Source organism: Colossoma macropomum, unplaced genomic scaffold, assembly GCF_904425465.1.
Source record: "Colossoma macropomum unplaced genomic scaffold, Colossoma_macropomum, whole genome shotgun sequence".
NCBI classification, from domain to species: Eukaryota; Metazoa; Chordata; class Actinopteri; order Characiformes; family Serrasalmidae; genus Colossoma; species Colossoma macropomum.
This window is the reverse complement of record NW_023494799.1, coordinates 20,468,711-20,486,691: the sequence shown is the minus strand read 5'-3', so window position 1 is coordinate 20,486,691 and position 17,981 is coordinate 20,468,711. Positions and strand designations below refer to the sequence as shown.

At 41.1% G+C, this 17,981-nt stretch overlaps 1 protein-coding gene across 1 annotated transcript in view; it reads right to left on the bottom strand.

Annotated features, from left to right (window-relative positions):
* Window positions 1-13,957: 13,957 nt before the first annotated feature.
* Window positions 13,958-17,981, bottom strand: part of slc6a5 (solute carrier family 6 member 5) — a 33,375-nt gene continuing 29,351 nt past the window's right edge. The window contains exons 15-16 of the mRNA XM_036586828.1: window positions 16,237-16,404; window positions 13,958-14,260 (exon numbers count right to left, since the gene is read on the bottom strand). Of these exons, the coding sequence (XP_036442721.1) occupies window positions 14,102-14,260; window positions 16,237-16,404 (327 nt within the window). The 3' untranslated portion in view covers window positions 13,958-14,101. The remainder of the gene's footprint in view (window positions 14,261-16,236; window positions 16,405-17,981) is intronic.

Here is a 17,981-nt window from a genome sequence, read left to right as displayed (position 1 = left end):
ATCACAACGGTAAACACAACTTTGTACGCCGTGTACAATATGACAGTAAGAATCTATCCGCAGCAAACTTTTTTACATATTTTTTAACCAAGCGATCATTTTATCATAAATCGGGGTTATAAGAATTTAGGACTTGAGAAAACGTAAGGCCCTTCATACGCTGTTTTAGAAAATACAAGCAGTGATGACCGCACGCGTCGGACTTATAGTCTTGTACTTGCCTAGCGTTACACAAAACTCGTCGTGAATTATTCTTTAGAAAAAGTATGATGTAACTGGGGAAAAATTCAGAGTCCGGCGGAAACCCGTAGGAATAAAAAAATTCGGCATTTCCATCTGACAGAATTAAAACAGCCAACCAGTGTTCTCCAGGTTGTGTGTGGGGGTGGGTGTTCACAATAAAACCGGACGGAGGTGCGTGGTTTAACACCCGCGGCAGTTGATTGCAGGAGAATACGCCTCTGAACCCTCGGGTGCATCGCATGGCTTTTGCGATCTGTCTGGTGTCAATTTTTTTCAAAAATAGTTCATAAGCACTTCACGTTTGTGATTAATTTCTAAAACGTTGTCGAAAACCGCAAACACGATGACGTTTATGGTGTTGGGCAAAGGCGCTCGAAACCGGAGGTCTAGTCTGACGTGCCCCGACAGTATTAAAGAAACGTGTTCGCCCGAGCTTTCGTCGGGGGTCAAGTTGAAAGCGAATAAACAGTAGCCCTGAGAAAAATCTTCACGAGAGATGGCCAAAGGCTGGTCCCAAAACCCTCTGTCCGTAGCCTCGACCAGGCTGAAGTATTCTCGCAGGCAGCGCTGCCTGGGAAAAAGGGGTCGAAAAAGCGTGGACAGGTTTAAAGATTCCACGTCGTAATGATGAAAATTAAAAGGATTTCGTGCGTAAGATCCGCTAAAAGCTTCGTTATGAACAAAACCTATAGCAATGAATTTTGGCACTTGGCCCAAAAATAGATTATCCTGGTTTGACACGCGACCCCCGCCGGCACGCTTAACCCTTTCACATTAACTCTCTCTAAGGGGTACTTGGCGTTAGACTGGAGCAAAGCTGACGCGTGCCCCAGTTTCACACTGGGTGAGACGTGTATTCTTTTCACGTACAAAAGGGCCGATAAAAGTTTATAAAAGTTTATTGAAGTTTATAGCCCGGGTTCGGATCCGATGACATTAAAACAAATTCGTTTTTATTACGAACTAACTTAATTCTCACGTCGACAGAATTTAAAAGAAGCTTTTCCTGAAATCCAAGGTCGTTATGCAAATGCCCCATCAATTCGAACGTTCGGCTCCTTTCGCAATAAGCGCTTCGCCACACTAACCCCTCATTGTCTCTGTTCGGGTCAGCTTCGTCCATGCGCCCCGCCATGTCTTTGCGAAACAGCCCCGCTGCGAATTGCGAATTCAGAGTAGGTTCGGAATAATTAAGCAAACACTCCAGAACGGCCCTGTAGGCGTACGTCGAACCGCTTTGAGAAATGAGCTTATCGCCGAGGGACAGGTCGACTTGGCTAAAAAGAGTAGCCGCGGGGTCAAACCTACGGCCGCGCCGGCCGCCAGATCGGTTCCGTCCGCGTTGGTAACTTTGCACGTGAGGTACAAAAGCGAACGGTTCAGATCGACGTAGGTGTCCCCCGACCCCGCTATAAAAAATTCAAGGGGTCCGTTATTGGTAATGACCGTGATCGGTGGCGTTTCTACATATTTGTAGGATTCTATACTGTGTTGCGTCATAGGGATCGTAAATAGGTCCAGCTCGGACTTCATGCATTCCGCCGATGAGAGACATCTTTTTTTTTTAAATATGTCGGGGCCCGCACCGGTTTTCCGCTCGCTCTTTTTTTTCTTCTTATTCGTTAAACGAGAGGCGCGGACGAGCGCACCCGCCAGCTTCCTGTTCAGACTGAGGCCTTTTGAAAAAACGCTTTTATTTTTAAAAGGTATGGAACCGCGTCGCCCCGGCGGGCGCATGCGCCGATTCGCACGGCTCAAAACCACCAGGCCTTCGCCCTCCTTCCGCCTTTCCGACGCGTTTCCCAATAATTTCCCCGCCGCTGCGGAAACCACGTCTTTCGCGATATTTTTAGCGGCGGTCTTGAGGTGCGGTCTGACCAAGTTGAAGCCCGATTTTAGCAGAGGCACCGCCAGTCTAAACAAACCCCGAAAAACGTTGCCGATCCCTCTTCCGTACTGCACTGGCGTTCCGCTGAAACCTTCTAAACCGGACCCCGCCTGTCGCGTATAATAGAGGATGTAGGGTCGGCGTAATAAGCAAACATTTTTATCGGATCGGTCTAAAATGTAGCTTCACGATCACTTTTCCAAATTCGAATTTGACGTTTCGGTTTTGATCCGTCTTTAACTCTATTAAAATTTCATCAAACACGTGTTTGCTGACCGGGTTGTAATGCACCTTGTCAAAGTTTAGCGTGACGAAATCCAGATGCACTTTGGGTATTTGAATGGTTCTCAAAAGAGTACCGGCTACAATCTGATGCGAAGAAATATCCGAATAAAGAAACAAAAAAATGTTCCGCCTGTAATATGGGCAGGGAATTTAGTTTCGGTCGGGTCCGTCCACTTCTGTTCCACGAAGCCCAGAATGTGCGCCAACTGTCCGTGCGTTCGAATCTGAATAGGCCATCTGTTCAGCGAGGTCAGTCGTTTAATCTCCTCCGGTGTGACCCCTAATTTTATCCGTCTCGTGACCTTATCCAAATATAATTCGACGTGGGTTTTGGTGGTTCTAAAATATTTGTTCATTTCGGTCAAAATGTCATTAATGTAAGTATAATAACCGCATTTTAATTTAAAAGACACCTGTTTGCTGAGATCCGGCCCTTCACACACCCAAAAGTCCGTTTCCTGTCGCCCGCCGTCCGCCAGCGTGTACCAACTCTGGGGAAATGATATTTCGGCTACACCGACCTCCCAACCACCCCTGAGATGAATAGTTTTGGCTAACTTCACCCTGTAGCTGGATATATCGTTTTGAGGGTATAATTTGTCGCTTCCGAATAGGCCCTCGCCCCGCTCTCTCACGGGGTTTTATCGAGCATCCAGGATAGAATTTTCGTTTACCCAGGAGTCAAATTTCTTATCCCAACCTTTCCATCTCACCTTAACGAGAACCTCGGATTTAGTTTTTTCCTAGCCAGTATTTTTTCTACACGATAGACTTTATTTTCAGGTACAATAATTTTCTGCATTTCTTCTTCATAAAAACAACCTTCTATTAATTCATTATCGAGGTCTTTTAGTTTATACATCGGCGGGTCTCTTTTAATAATTTTATCCACAAAAAAATATTCATCCGTAAAAGACTTCATAACCTTTCGTGAAGACCCTGCGCTCTTTCGAAATCCGAACCGCGTCACCTACTTTAAACTTAGGTCGGGGTAATTCGCCTCTCATTCTTTTCCCGTACAAATGATGAAACACCTTTATCTGATTGCCCTCGTTCACGTCTTCGGGACGCATTTGGATAGATCTGTGAAACGCGCGGTTGTAAGAGCTCACTAGTTGCTGAAGCACATCTAAATATCTCAAGGTGTTAAAACCTGTAAAATATCTGAACATCCGCGTTTTGAGCGTTTTGTTAAATCGCTCCACCACAGAGGCCGTTGTAAAATGTCTTATTTTATATTTGTTTAAAAGTTTTTTTAAATAAATGATTACAAAATTCTCGCCCCCGGTCACTTTGAAGAGTTACGGGTTTTCTACCTTGTAAAAGTATTTGTTCAAAGGCCTTTGTTACGCTCTTGGCGTTCTTATTTTCCAACGCCTCTACCCACGCGTATTTTGAAAACACATCTATGCAGGTTAAGATAAAAATTTTCCATCGTTGTGTTCCGATAGAGAGGATAAATCTGCCAAGTCTAACTGCCATTGTGAATCTCTTTCGGACGCCAGTACGAAACTCCTTTTAAAGTTTATTCTACTGGGTTTGTGTAGCGTGTAAGTGTCTGAACTTCGTAAAAACCGATCAATTTCATCTTTATTTTTTTTAACCAAACCCACCTCCCTTACGCTTTTGATAAAGGGCTGCCAACCGCACAGACCGCCTTCCGACCCGGTTTATGATACAACTCTTGCAGCGTCGTCTGAGACATGTTCAAATGGCCGAGGTCTGAAAAATGTTTGGGTTTTTATATTTTCTTCTGGGTAATTCAAAAAACACTGTCTAAAATAAAATGTGGAGAAAACAAACTGATGACACGAAGACGACTTCAAAAGGTTTTTATGGTTTTTATTATTTTTTGTTTAAAGATTTTTATGTGTTTTTTTAACTTTTTTGTTATAAATGGTTTATTTCTTTTATATTTTTTTTTTGGTTGTTAGTATCTAATCTACTGACAAACCGTTAGTCCGAGATATAGGTAAATTAGTTTCAAACTAAATGTGATGAACATTGAAGTATAAAATAATTACATGATTTCAAAATATTAAAATATAAAAATTAAAAGGTTACACATTTCTACTAAAATGTTAAAATGAAAAATGGTTACATGATTTAAAATATAAAAATTAAAAGGTTACACATTTCTACTAAAATATTAAAATGAAAAAATGGTTACATGGTTTAAAATATCAAAATTAAAAGGTTACACATTTCTACTAAAATATGAAAATGAAAAATGGTTACATGCTTTTAAAAATATTAAAATGAAAAAAAATGGTTACATTATTTAAACATATTAAAAAATATTAGTTAAATATTAGAAAAATAGTTTGTCTAATAAACATGCACAAAGGGGTTCAAAAAAGATATGTAAACTACTAGCAGCGATCAAAAGATGACATAAAGGTGCTATAAACAATTACACAAACTCAAATGACTAAACTACAAAATAAAAAGCTTACTTTTTACTAAAATATTAAATGAAAAGCATGTGATGTTTTTTGATAAAACAAAAAGGTTACCCAGTTTTTCTAATAATAATGTTTTATGGTTTGTCTAATACAATGTATAAACTTACTAGAAGCAAAAACAACATCGGTGTCATAAATGTCTTATATACAAATACACAATCTCTCTCTCTCGCGAATCACTACACCGATCTGTCATCCTCAGACCCCGTCAGAATTTTACACACGTTGGCGGCCGTTGATTCCGCAGCGCAGTCCAGAGGTTCATCTAGCCGCATATAGAACCGGCTCAGAATTTCGGACCGATCTCTGCTCAGGTACTCGGACAGCGGGTTATATTCACCCAATTTTTCCTGCGTCAGCGTGTAAATTCTACGCAAAATGTTTGTTACAAAACCATCATGAGGTGCTTTTAATTCAAAGTGTTGCTTTAGAGACTCTTTGATCTCCAATTCACAAGTGGGTATGAGATTCAGCCACTTCTGTTTTAACTCGTTGTCCAGAAATCTTACGGGGGCACCTTCAACGCAACTGTGTTGTTTTTGTGAAGGGTGTTGAATTTGACACCCACCGCAATCTCTCGTGATCCATTCACGCACAGCCAGGACGATCGCTCTTGCCCAAATAAATTCCACAATTTTCGTGGCTCGGTCCTTCAGCCCGGGTCCGAAGGTTTCTCGCTCTGACCTTCCGAGCTGGCGCCAGCGTCAAGAGGTTCCTCGCATTTTCCCGTTCCTGAGAAAGCGCTCGCGTTCTCTCTCTCACGCTGCTCGATGTCAGCCGGTGAAGACGGTCGGCTTTGTAACCCGTCCTCGTCCACCACGATAAATTCATCGCTGTCAGGATCGGTCACGCCGGACGCTTCGTCTTCCTCGTCTTCTTCTACCTCGCTCGCGCTGGTCGAATCTGAAATCGAGGTCTAGATCAGAACTCTCTTCATCGTGCTCTGGGTGGTGTGTGGGGGAACTCCCCCAGTCTCTCCCGCTGGGCATGTCCTCGCACATGCGCATCGCCGTTTTGTCACCTTGGTATTCAGACATCAGATTTGTCCGGCGTGGAATATGACAGCTGTCGCACCGCATATTACGCTGGCTGGTGATAGAGAGAGAAAATCGTTAAAAGGTTTAACGGGCTCGTACATGCTTACTCTTCAGCCACACGCTGCAACTTGAAACGGAATAACCGTTTTCACAGCTTATATTCACAGACTACGGTACCTCAAATGGTCAAAATAAATTCTTACGAAAAAAAGCGTTTTTTTTCTTACCTATCAGAACATGTTTGACTGCGTGATAAATATCCAGTAGTTCGCTCTCCCGCAAAGTTATTTCAATCAGCTGGACGTGCTCTTCTTTTTCAGTAGGGGCAAAATAAAAAATCCACCGGTCGTCATCGCTGAAGCACACGTTTTCATGCCTTATCACAGGTGACGTGCACACTTCCAGTCGAACTCTGTAGGTAAACTCAGGGGTCTCGAGCCCTGTGATGGTCAGGGTGATTTGACGCAAATAATGCGCGGATCTGACCTTCAGTGTGATTGTGGCAGACCTGGACAGTTCGGTCTTGTGTTTTGTGTCGCGAACCATACATGACCTGTTTCTGGCCTGTAAGATCATAGCATGCAATTCCCCCACTTCAATCGTTTTCGGGATGGTCTGGTTTAACAGGTACAACTCCTTTTCGGAAATGTATACTTCGGCCGGTTTATTACCGTGACACAGCCTGCTCTGGCGGAAAACGATGTAGCGATTGTTCAGCCGGGTTTCTTTCGGCAAAATTGTCAAACACGTCACCGAAAGACATCTCCTCTTTATGCTCGGTTTAAACAGACTGTCGTCCGCTCTGAATCTGTCGATTTCCTGCTTTTTCTTCTGCGAAGGTGTAACATCGTTTTCTGCCCGAATCGAACGGGGCCAGCAGTGTCTAGGTATGTCATTGCGAACGAAGGCCTTCCTCGCGCTCAAAATTTGACTGGTCCTCGGGGACAGCTCCTTCAGTTTCAGTCGTTTTAGACTGTTCGGCCACACGAAATAAGGTATTCCACGCTTTTGTAAGTTGTCCCGAATGGATGTGCGATAGCGCCATTTGCTCAAGGAATTTAACATCGGAGATCCATCTTGAGCCTTAGACGGTCTGTCTGGAGAATCCATGACGGTGGTTTTGCAGAAAAGTCACTCTCCGCACCAATCTGTCTCTTTTACGGCCAGTTTTTATAGTATTGTGAGGAGAAAAACACCACGACACCTGTTCAATTATTAGTCACGCTTAGCAGAACGGAGGCCCCCCACTTGCTACTGTCACTCAAAAACAAGGACATCGTGGAAATCTTTTTCCAAAACACATCCTGGGAATCTTTTTTTCCAAAACACATCCTGGAAATCTTTTTTTCCAAAACGCATTCATTCAATGCATTTTTATCAAAAAGCATTCACACACACACACACACCATACCCCGACCCAACTACCCCACCCCCACCCCCCACCCACCGACGGTAAGTACATCTTTTTTTTTTTTTCATCCTTACGCCCACCCGTTTTATTTTTCACCCGCATTTTGACATTTACCGGGGTTAATAACTACTATCAGATAATAGGGAAATCCAGGTCTACATCAGTCAGGCAGTAATCAGATTTCTGCTACAACGAGACAGTAAACTCACAGAATAAGATGTGACCATCGCGCCACTTTACCTGAAAATATGAACATACATCATCTAGAAGACAAAGAATATTTCAATCCTTCATTCGTCGAGCATGTAGTCAGTTTCAGCGTTGCTTTAAAAGTGTTTTGCTGCGTCTCGCGGCAACATTAATCGCTTATTTCTGGTACCGCCGTCTCGCACATGCGCCGACTGAGGAATCCGAAAGAAATAAAAGTAAGAGTTTACAAGCACTGAGAAATCTGATTACTGAGCTAAACTCCTCTTTACCGGATTTCTTAATCAGGTTTCTAGATCGGAGAATGGTGTTTATATGACCATTTGAATAATCGGAAAACTGCAGAACTACGATTATGATCAGATTATTGAGTGCATGTAAACGCACTCACTGATTACCAGTCAAAACAATGAAATATATGAAATATACATCATCTAGAAGACGAAGAACATGTAAATACTTTATTTTGTGTTTGGTTTCAGTGCCACTTCAAAAGTGTATTGCTGCCATCCTGCGGCAACGCTACTTCTTACTGCTTATTTGTGGTATAGCTGTCTGTTTTTGCACATGCGCAGACTGAGAAATCCGATAGAAATCCTAATACGAGCGTGCATGCACTGAGAAATCTGATTAGACCTAAAATCCAGCTTCTTTATCAGATTTCTTAATCGGATTTCTAGATCAGAGTATGGTGTTTACATGACCATTTGTATGATCAGATAAATACGATTATGATCGGAATATTTATATGATGAGCCAACAGTAAAGTGTGTTCTATTCAGTACAGCTAGTCAAAGTCAGAACACATCTGAAGTTGAAAACATTGACATTTATTTCTTGATTTAGAGGTTATACATTTCATGATTACTCTGGTTTCTTCATATTATTGGCAAAGATACTATATTTCAATTGCATTTCTATACATGAAATACAAAATCTGAGGTAGGGCCTCAAGGATTAATGACATTTAAAATAAATTATGCATTTTCACATACATGAACATTATTATTTTTTCTTGCACAGGATTCAAAACATATATCTATTTTTTAATTATATATATACTCATATCATATTTTCAAACCAAGGATGTTATGATCTGTTGGAGGTACATATCTGTATCCATAGGCAGATTTACCTCACATAAAACACACAGAAATATTCGACATTACCCAAGTAATTAGAAATTTTACCTATGCAGTGATAGGTCCACAATAAAGTGCCAAAAGACACACCGTACATTACATTAGAGATAGGATATATATATATGTATGAGACTAGAAGCTACTCTGTATTGATATTTTTGAAATACATACAATAGTTTATTATCAGAGGATATCTATAAGGCTGATGGTTACCTGAAGATGTGGAGTAACATATGGACAAACATCAGTGACCACTAAATGGAAAATGGGTGGCAGTATCTTTGTCTCCTAAACACGTAGATTAATAAATTCACTTCTCCATATAGATATAGTCTATTTATATAGGTATATACGTCATTTAGCTTTAAATATTTTTTTAATAAATAACATTTTTTAAATAGCTTTATCAGAAGTTCTCCCTCTTTGGTTACCTACTGCCCCTTGTTGTCCTGTAGGCAATAAAATATACTTTTTTTCTGTGAAACCTCCTCTCCGACAGGTTTTCGAGGAAAAGACAGTAAACTCAGTAAGTCAGCAGTGAGGAAGACATGCAGGAGGTGGGGGAGGAGGAGGAGAGAGGAAGAGAGGGAAGAAGCATACATGGACAAAATAACACAGCTAACACAAACAGCACATGCAAGTCTGCTACCTGGCCACTGCTTATTCCTCTAAGTCACTGGCTTATAACAATACAGCAGCAAAAGGCCTGGAAAGAGTAAAACTAAGCCAAATATTACAGCACTGATTGAGGCAGACAGATTTTTATTGGCTTCAGCATGTCTTAAATCCTACAGAACGTCTTATAGAACGCAAACTGTCCTTAACTGGCCTGGTAAAGGGATACTGCAGTGATTTTACACTTAAACTGCCTGCAGCAGCTGTATTGTGTAGTGATTTAAACGCTTTCCTTCAGAAATGAACTGAAAACCTGTTAAGTCAATGGGCATTTGCTGAAATCTGTCAGTAAATGTTTGTCTTTGTAAAACATCTTCATGAATTGTTCAGTCCAAATTTGCATAATTGATTCTTTCAGACATGGGACTAGTATTTCAGTGGGAAGAATTTGCATGGTGGCATGGGCCTGATTACCATGGATACCAGAAGAGTCTGAAAGTTAGATAAAACGTCAAAAAAAAAGTTTTGAGACACAGGCTTTAATTCTTCAGTTGCGTAAAAAGGAGTGCAGATTTAATGTCATATGAACTGCTCTGTATCTGGTTGGTGAAACTAACGGACAACGTGGAAATGAGCAGAGATTTGAGTGCATTCAGCTTTAGTACGTGAAATCAAGCGCCAGTCTACCAACCCCTCATTTACATAACATTTAAATACATTAAATACATGAAGCATGGCCTAATTCATGCAGATGTTTACAATAAAGTGGGAGCATTCAGCAGCTTTTGAGCCAGTGGCTGTGTTGGTAGGTGGAGTTTGAGGTGAAGCGGTGAGTGCACTGCTCCCCCCTACTGACCAAACTTTACAGTGTTAAGATCACAACCACTGGAAAGAATGACATGTGAAATATACAAAATATCTTTGTTTTTAAGACGGTAGAATGATGTGTTCATGTAAAATAACTTATTTAAATACTATATTATTGCAGTGTATGACACTAGCTGTGTTATGGGTTGTTAATGTTTTGGCCAGAGTCAGTAGTATGTAAAACGTGTAATATATCTTTAATATCTAAAGGAACAATTGGTTGGAGTAAAATAAGTACATCCACTTCTGCACAGATTATTAGTATTATTATTTTCTATTTTTATTCTTATTATTGGTGTTATAGATGATTGGTCATAGTTTTGATTAGTGAAGCACAAATCAAGTATTTGTTAAACTATTACACTCCTACCAGACATAAGTTTCATCATACATGCTCATTTTACGATCAGATTGGCAACTTTATGAATAAGGTCCAATGTGTGAGTCTCAACTTCATATTCACCTTTTATATGAACATATTTCAAACTATTTTAACAGCAACTGCCCATTGACTTCTGTTGGTGCTTTTCCACCACATAGTATGGCTCAACTCGACTCAACATGCTTTTGGTACCAACTACTTCGTTTTCCACTGCAGATATAGTGCCCTCTCAATGTAGCTGGTTGTCATAGAACCACATGAAACTGCCGTGACATGAAGGAGACAACTGTTGTTCAGAACAGGCTGATGGCAGATAGTGATGTTTCTTTTTGACCAATCAGCAGTCTGCAGTTTTTCCACGTCACTTTTTAGTATCGGCTCAGCTAGCTTGGAGCCTTGATGGAGGTGATGCCAAAAACGGAGAACTAAAATAGAGGAGTTGGGTCAAAATGGTACCATGTGGTGCAATAGCAGCTTGTTATCAATGAGTAGCTAGTAAACAGGTTTTCTGTTCTTTTCTAAGTACATTGAAGCACATTAACCCTTTAAAATCTCAGGCTTATTACATACTAAGCTTATTAATCAGTAACTACAGGGACTTTAATGCAAACTAGCTGAACTATTCTTAGGTTATAGAAGTGTGTAGTAACACTTTGGGCCTGCCCTGGACATTTAAGAGGTTAAAGTTATTGTCAGTTATGCCTGACTGTATGATACAGAAGCAGATGAATAGTTAGGCTGAGATTAGGCTGGAATATTCCTTTAATTCATTTGCGACCCTATCCTAGGTTTGGGCCCCTTTAGCACTCGGGTACATGAGTAGGGATGAATAAATAAAAAGGCTGTTTCGTTCGTCCATAGAGCCTCTGGCGCCTGTCTAAGAAATCTGCTCCTTTTTCCTGAGGGGACGGCAGACATTTAAAGAAGGCATTTCCTATAGAGAGCACACCGGTTCTCGGCTCAAATCTTTTTCAGTTTCTGCTGTCTATCTCAGTAGACCAGGCCACCATCCACTAAGACTGGATGGCTGGTTAAGTATTAATGAAAGCAGTTAGCTACGCACATCTATACGCACACACACATACACACACACATACAGCATACAGAGAGAAGAAGCATTTTTGTGGTACTAAATACTGAAGCTATATATATATTTATATATTTCAAAGTATATATATATTTTTTTTCTTTTCTTTTGACACCTCATTGTCTTTTTGAGTGCTTTGTACTTTCGGAGGCTATTCGTGAAAGATGACTGCGGGTCAAACTTCATTTCACAGCTATGAAGAAGCATGCGGCGAGTCCAGGCACACTCGTAAATCTCAGCGTTCCACCTCCACCAAATCGCTTTCTTAGCACCCATCCCGTCTTCCGTTAACTCGCCGGACCCCCTCGTTTATTGAAGCGCCTCTGGCACTAGCCATCAAGGCCTGTTTTTAATCAAGGCCTGTTTTTTTTTACTGTGGAGGTGATTGCACTTTTAAATTGTGTGATATTATGCCAATAGTCTTTCTGATTGCTTTAGAATGAATGCGAGGCTTTGATCGGTTATGGCTCAAAAAGGAATGCTTGATTAGTTGCCCACAGCATTATCACATAAGCGCTCTATCAGTGACGGTATTTACGTGTGATGTTTTCCAAACGTCTGGAAGCTAAAAAAACGGTCATATTTTTTCATCCTGACCTTCTGAGGTGTCAGAGATTTCAGCACGCTTTCTCCATGGCTATATAGGATCTAAATAAGTTCTTAAAGGGAAACATACACGTGAATAACAATAACAGGCTTCGGTCAAGTCTTCGGAGGAGAAAACACCAACACCTTCACATCAAAGCCATGTTATTATCGCAGTAAGCCTTAGGAGTTAGATAGCAGAGTCGTATCACGCCACGATCAATCTCTCAGATGTTTTCTCTCCTTCCCTTCGCTGCAGTGGAAGTAAAAAAATCCAATTTCGAGTTTCCACAGTCCGAACCCACATCTGCGGAAATAAGGCCGATGAAATCGAGTATACCTGAGACCCTGTTTCATGAAGAGAGAGACGCTGACGAGACGAGAGACGAAAAGAAGCAAAATGGTCCCCGAACATCTTTCACAGGCTTCCACACGAAGAAAGTCATTTTTCTCTAATATATGGAGCTACAGAGACTGTTTAAGACATCGTATGGAGTCGACAACACTAGTACACAGTTCAACTAAGCACAGATTCATATTACCGCTCTCTAAAATATTACAGGATGAAACAGCCTCACAGTGGACAAGACACACATTCCACACATATGTCTCTCAGTATACATATACACATAGATATCCTTCTTCGTGCCCTATCGTGGTGTAAGAGTAAGTTAAGGGGATTCATGAAAAGGTCACAACACATAGTCGAAAGCTCTAAGCATTCTTAATAAGTTTAGCATCCTAAAGTCCGAAAGGTAACATTACAGTTTTGCATGGCTACTCAGAGAGAAATGGGTCTGCGCTACTGCGTCCTGAAGCTTGTGCTTCTAAGCTACGAGGATATTGGAGAGATTATGTAACTGAGCAATCAATAAATAGAGAGTGAAACACAGTAGAAGAGCTCCTAGCTTACAGAGAGATACAGTGTGTGCTTCATGTATAGCAGGTTTTAGGCTAGAGCTGTGCTATGCAATACTACACTGATAGAGGAAGTCAGAGGCACAAAGTACAGGATAGAAGAAGATACAGGTAAAGAGCGGAAATCACCTTCTCCAGGCTCCGCCCACACCGCATTCTGTCGTAGCTACTGTCTACTGTGAGGTTGTAAAAGCCTTAAAGACACACTGGGATTTGTACTGCCGCTCTGTAAAGCTCACAACAGTAGCTATGAAATTCAGCGCTTGTGGGCGGAGCCTGGGCAGGATAATTAGGTTTTGAATATAAATTAGAGACTAGCTGCAAGGCAGTCTTTCTCTCTCTTTATGGCCATCACGAAGGCAGAAATGACAGGTGCTCTTCTGAATGCATTAGCAACATCGACGCCAGTAAAATAGTCAAAGTGTAGAAATAAATAAAGTCAGATTCATTCGTGAGCGCAATATTGCTTTGACGTTCACAACTGTGTCAGATAATGGTGCTTCCATACTGCGACTATAAAGGAAAGTCCAGTTTTGGGGTCCACTTGACCTCCATGTTGAGACCGATGGTGAGTTTTCACCCAGGAAAAAACAAATCGGGCCACGAAAAAAGGCTGAGAGAGGAGGATGGTAAAACAATGTGTCCTGCCATCCTTGTGGTGCCTGTTTCGGGGTATGAGTATGGTCAGGTTTCCATTACTGTTCAAGAGCAATACCTGCACTCTAAAATAAACAAAACTTTTTCTTGTTTTGCATTAGAGAGCGCCAGTTTTACTCTTAGATCTCGGTACCCTGCACCTATAAATCAATTACTTAAGGAATAGCCATCATGCTAATGTTGTTAACAATGAAGCTGTTAGCACAATTGTAGGCTATGCACTTTCATTCATTGTTAGCAACATTAGCCTTATTGATCAAACCATTCCATTAAGTCATGTGATTGGCACCACTTCCATCCCCTGTTTTCATGTTACTGGTACTGGGTGGAGAGCTGGAAGTCTTTGGGCGGAAGTTTGAGCCCCAGTGAGCTCGTGCCCAGCGGGTCGATCATGTTCTTGTATCGCTCACCACGGTGCTTCATCAGGAAAGGACCCCAGTCAGGCTGAGGAGAGCAAACCAACTTCAGACGCTAAGGAAAGATAGAGAGAAAATATAGTAAACATACTGTAGCGTGTTCAGTAATGTGTGCATGTTAATTCTAGGTTATGTGATCTACAGCATTTATTTGTTGGGTTTTTCCATAAGGACTTTTATTGTGAAGGCCGGGCTGCCCGGAGCTGTGTTCTGTTAGATTAGGAAGTACTGAGTTGGTCTAAAGGCCAATTTATGCTTCTGCGTCGAATCTGAGTAGCCTGATGTGCACCTCCCCAGAAATGTAACTACACATCACGGCGACGCAGACTGCCATGATTGTGATTGGTCCACTTGGTAGCATTGCAATTCCGGCTTCTCATTATTTGCCACCATTTTTAAATTCAGTTGAAAGTTGGATGAACATGGATCAAGTTGAGGAGAGATTAACCAACTAACTGGTGCTATCATGAGTATAGATGATAAAAACTTATAACAGCGAGAACAAAGTGGACTGATCGGTGTTGGAGTGACAGAAAGCCAAAATCAAACCTGTTCTGTAGTGTTTTAAGCTGTAGCATGCTAGGCTAAGCTAACGAGAGTGTACCAAATCTCCCACCACAGTACAGGCTTGGTTCCAGCCAGTTAATGCTTAAAAAACGTTTAGAGGATAAAGACTCGTATCTGAGAGCACAAATTCAAATGCCTGGTGGCGTTGACTCTGCATTGATTTAGCAATGCCATAACGCTGAAGTCTAAGACATAGCAAGGCTGAGAGCAAAATCTCTCACATACGGCATGGCTGTGGCCAACTACAGCCTGTTAATAAAGCACAACTTGTGCATATACTAGGTCTTCTTTAATAGCAGTGAACGCAATAACACTTACATTTAAGAAACAGAAACAGCTATTTTTCCCTCTTACCCCAAATGTAACTGATCAACCAAGACAGGTCTGCTGTCTGAAGTTTATTTGTTTAGTTTTAGCGCTGCAGCTAAGGTGGTAATGTAACTGACAAACAATGGAGTCTAATACTCCACCATTTAGCATGGTTATAACTGCATGTCTAAATCATCACGCCTCCAGCCGTGTAGAGTTGTTCAGGGTTTTGGTGTACTGGGAGGGCTTTTGGTTGTACTGGGAGGAGTTTCGGTTGTAGTGGGAGGAGTTTTGATTGTGCTGGGAGGGGTTTCAGTTGTTCTGGGAGGTGTTTTGGTTGTACTGGAAGGGGTTTGTGTTGTACTGGGAGGAGTTTCGGTTGTACTAGGAGGGGTTTTGGTTGTTCTGGGAGGAGTTTGGGTTGTACTTGGTTGTCGAATGTGTCTTGGTGAAACGAACGTGTTTACACTGCTATAACATGGCTGAAATGTATCTCAACCCACCTCCTGAAGCGGTTTGAGGGATCCGATTTGTATCTATTTTAAATGCGACTTGCATTTTTATGTGGCCTCATCCAGACAGAATCCTGATAATCAAGACGCATGTGTAAACAGGGTCTGATAGAATTGATTATGTGGCTTCTGATGTTGTATGACTCATTGGTATCTAGAAACATGGACTAAAGTACAGTGCACTTTTGTACAGTTTGACACCAACATTTTGCATTTTAATTTAAAATAGAAATAAGTGCAGCTATAATTCAGGTTTGAAGATGCTACTGTTTAAGCCATGTGACATTACCTTTTTTTTTTACTTCTTAGCTAGATTAGCCTGGAAGCTCAGTGCTAAGCTAAAGGAAAAGAAAAGACTAAACATAAAGAGGGGATTGCGCTAAGGAAGAACATATCGTTGTTAACCTCACTTGTCCAGCCTTTGTAGGTTTTGCCTGCTATAGCACCCCCTTGTAGCTACACTTAGACTGCATCTTATGATTGCACTGCATTATGAAATTTTACGTGTCACATTTCAGAATCCAGCAAAATGAAATTGATTTTGCATTCTCATATTTGTGTGGTGTGCGTCATTAAACATATTTAACAAAGGAAGGAGAGCCGGTTTACTGCTCCCACAGTCTGACTGTCACTAAAAATCTACCTCGATCAAAGTTCCCGGCGCCAGGTGCATCTTGATAACAAACATGATGGGGATCCAGATAACGGAGCAGATGACCATCAGCCAGCCCAGAACCATGGACCAGGTGGGGTAGGTGTAGTCCTCATAGGTCATGACCTTCCACTGGTACAGACTGAGCGCCAGGATAAACTGTAGAAAGAGAAAAAGTAGGAAGAGATACAGAAATACTTTTAAATGTCTTAAAACACAGTTATTTAAATACAACAGAACCCCTGAAGTTCTGTAGATAGATTTAATTATTTTTTATTTACAAGTAAATAAACAAAAAAATATAAATCTGTTCGCTTTGTACTATTTTTTATGGGTTTTTTGTCTTTTTCTATACATTTTTTAAACTTCCCATCCAATTACACTCTTAAAAATGGTTATTCAAGGGTTCTTGAGTAAAGGGACTGGTTCTATTTAGAACCATGAGTTCTAAGTGAAACCATTTCATGCTTAAATGGTTCTTTGAATGGTGAAATGGTTCTTCAGATTGATGTAGAATGTGTTGCATGTGATTCTATATAAAACCTTTTTGGAAATGGCCCAGTAAAGCCCCAAAAAGGTTCCATTTTTTTTCTATTTTTACAAGCTTCAAATTGTAACATGGAAGAACCCTTCTGGGTGCTATATAGAACATATTCTACATAATTTTAGACCATTTGCCATGAAATTTTAATGTTGTAAACAGCAGCTGGCTTTTTCAAATTCTTTGAAAATTTAGGATTTGGGGATTTGGCCCTCTCTGGTGGAAATATGTAATTGCACACAATGTGCAGAAGTACATTTTGTATTATCAGTTGTGTTTTGAACCCCCAAAGGCTGATGAACCTGACTTTTGCGAGGCTGAAAGAGAATTCAAAGAGAACTCAGTCTAAACTTGGTGAAAGACGCATCTTCTGAGGATATGAGTGAATTATCTACTATTGTCATCATATCTTCATCTGTATAATGCTGATTTTGAGATCACTTGAGACCAAAACATTGAGCCAGACCTTCTTTTTGAAGCTGTGTGTGTGACGTTAATATGGAAAGATGTGCGACGTGGTGTGAAAAATTTGCAGCAGCGCACACTCACCGTATTTTAGCCTGTTTTTATTCTCCTCACTCAGTAATGACATGTTTTTCGGTTTTAACAGCAAATATCTTACATAGTGCATCTTAAAAAAAAATAAAAAACTGTAATTGTTTCCCAACAGCGATGATATGCAGGAATATGGATTTTAAACTTTAATATGCAAGTCTTTTGGCCTACATAAAAAGGTTGCGCCACCGCCTGAGAGGCCCTCGTTCCTCAGTGCATGGTCAGAGAGAAAAGGAGAAAAAAGAGAAGAGGAAAGCTATCGGCATTTGCCTGTGTTGTATTCTGCGCCCCCTGGGGTTAGGATCAGTCCCCGGAGAGGATGCTGGTCAGTGGGTGATAACACTGATCTATGAGAGTGTCACAAATGTCATTTTCCAGCAGGGCTTCCCCAGCTTTGGCTATTACTGGGTAAAGCTGAACATGTGTCAAGCAGCAAAGGCCACATAACCTGCCATTTGTGGGGCGTGAGTGGGAGCGCCACTGTGATTTCTTGCCCATAAACAGTGGAAAATTTCAGGTGCAACTCGGTGGCAGTGTTACAGCAGACAATTTCTGCTCAGTCTGAGAAAACAAGGTGTTTTGTTTGTTTTTCTAACACGTAAACTTATTTTTGTCAGTCAATTTCAAATCCCCAGTTTGA